Below are 1,619 nucleotides of genomic sequence, written 5' to 3' on the forward strand. Positions count from 1 at the left end.
GCTTGCGGCCGGCCAGCTAGCTCCCACAGCTTGCTTCTCTGATTCACCAAAACGTTTTCTTGCCCCGAAATCATGCAACTCTCCCTTGTGTCACCTATGACTTTCATCTCAATACTCTCTGCCTATATTTGTGGCTGCTATGCTACCACCGCAGCTTACCTATAAAAGCACATCGGCTTGACCAAGTACAGCCTCAGGACATAGATTCCTCAAGTTATCACACAGCATCACATGTAGTAGGCTCGCGTAAAACCCTAGCCGCAGTCACACAGCACCTTTGCATGTGTCTCACAAGAAGCTAGGCCGGCCGCGCATGGAGAATCCGCGCCGGCATTCCGGCTCCTCAGCGAGCAGGCGGCTGCGCTACCTCCTCGCCCTGGCCGGCGACTACATCAAGTACCTCTTCATGAAGCGGCGCCGGCTCATGCACAAGGTGGCGCGGAGAACGCTCGCGCTCGTCCACCGCCATGGCGGCGAGCGCAGCAAGAGCCACCGCCACCACCCGTGGCGGCCTCGCGCGCTGACGGAGCACGAGTTCTCGTGCGCCGACAGCCCCAGCCCCGCGTTCCTCGCGGCGAAGAGGCTGCTGCTCCGGTCACGGCTGAAAGGCAGTGGCGCCGCGGCCGCAGCGGCCGGGGCTGTGTCTTCCTGCTTCGGCTCGTTCCGAGCTCATCCGTTCGGTTCACCCGGCGGCGACGAGACGACGACGGCATCAGAGACGACAGAGGCTGTGGAAGAGGAGGATCAGCTGGAGACGGATCAGGACGAGGAAGAAGAAGATGATGATCAGGTACTACGAGCAGCCGAGGACGGTGGTTGGCTGCAGTGCGGTGAGCTTCTTGACGTGGACGACAGGGCGGAGGAGTTCATCAACATGTTCTACGAGCAGCTCAGGGCGCAGAACTTTGCCGCGGTTTTTCATTACTCGCCATGATTATATTTGTGGCGTACGTAGCCGCGCGTATAGAGTGATCTTGATCTGGCGAGATCGTTGTGATGTGGTTTGGAGGAGCCTTCACTTCTCGAGGATGCGGTTGTGTGATGATCTGTGCATTTTGATGTACGGAGAGTGAGTGTGACACAACGACGTATGTGTTCCATATATATGTGTCGTAATTGAGTACCAACCGGGTGTAATGTATTGGTGCGCACGTACTTTTATATGTTGGTCTATATGAACATATATAAAAAAATATATGACACCTTCGAGAATAATAAAAAGACTTTTGCTATTTATCTATTGACAGATTTTTTTGGTACTAAATCTATCAGATTTCTATAGGTTTGATTGTGCTTTAGGATTTGTGCTATAACTATCTACTAGGTTGAATTTATAAAATAATGTGACTGATTTAACCATATAAAATCTATAGACAGATAACTAGACACTCCCAAAAAGACTTAGACCGTGTATATATTCCTGGTGCAATAAAAAATTAGTACTACTCATTTAAAATGCTACAAACAAGCTACTCACTATTTTCTAAAATATATTCCCATGTCTCAAATTATAACATATTCCAACTTTCTTAGTCAAAACATCTCAAGTTTGGCCATTAATTCAAGTTTGCCCAATACTTGATTATGTGCTAAGGGCTACTCGAAGGTGTCATATTGTG

The 1,619-nt window shown here is 49.5% G+C and overlaps 1 protein-coding gene across 1 annotated transcript; it reads left to right on the forward strand.

Moving 5' to 3' along the window:
* On the forward strand, positions 210-1,207 carry LOC8056811. The gene has a single exon (XM_002452137.2). The coding sequence runs from the start codon at positions 314-316 to the stop codon at positions 932-934; it is 621 nt and encodes a 206-aa protein (XP_002452182.1). The 5' UTR covers positions 210-313; the 3' UTR covers positions 935-1,207.

The sequence above is a fragment of the Sorghum bicolor genome, chromosome 4 (assembly GCF_000003195.3).
Source record: "Sorghum bicolor cultivar BTx623 chromosome 4, Sorghum_bicolor_NCBIv3, whole genome shotgun sequence".
NCBI classification, from domain to species: Eukaryota; Viridiplantae; Streptophyta; class Magnoliopsida; order Poales; family Poaceae; genus Sorghum; species Sorghum bicolor.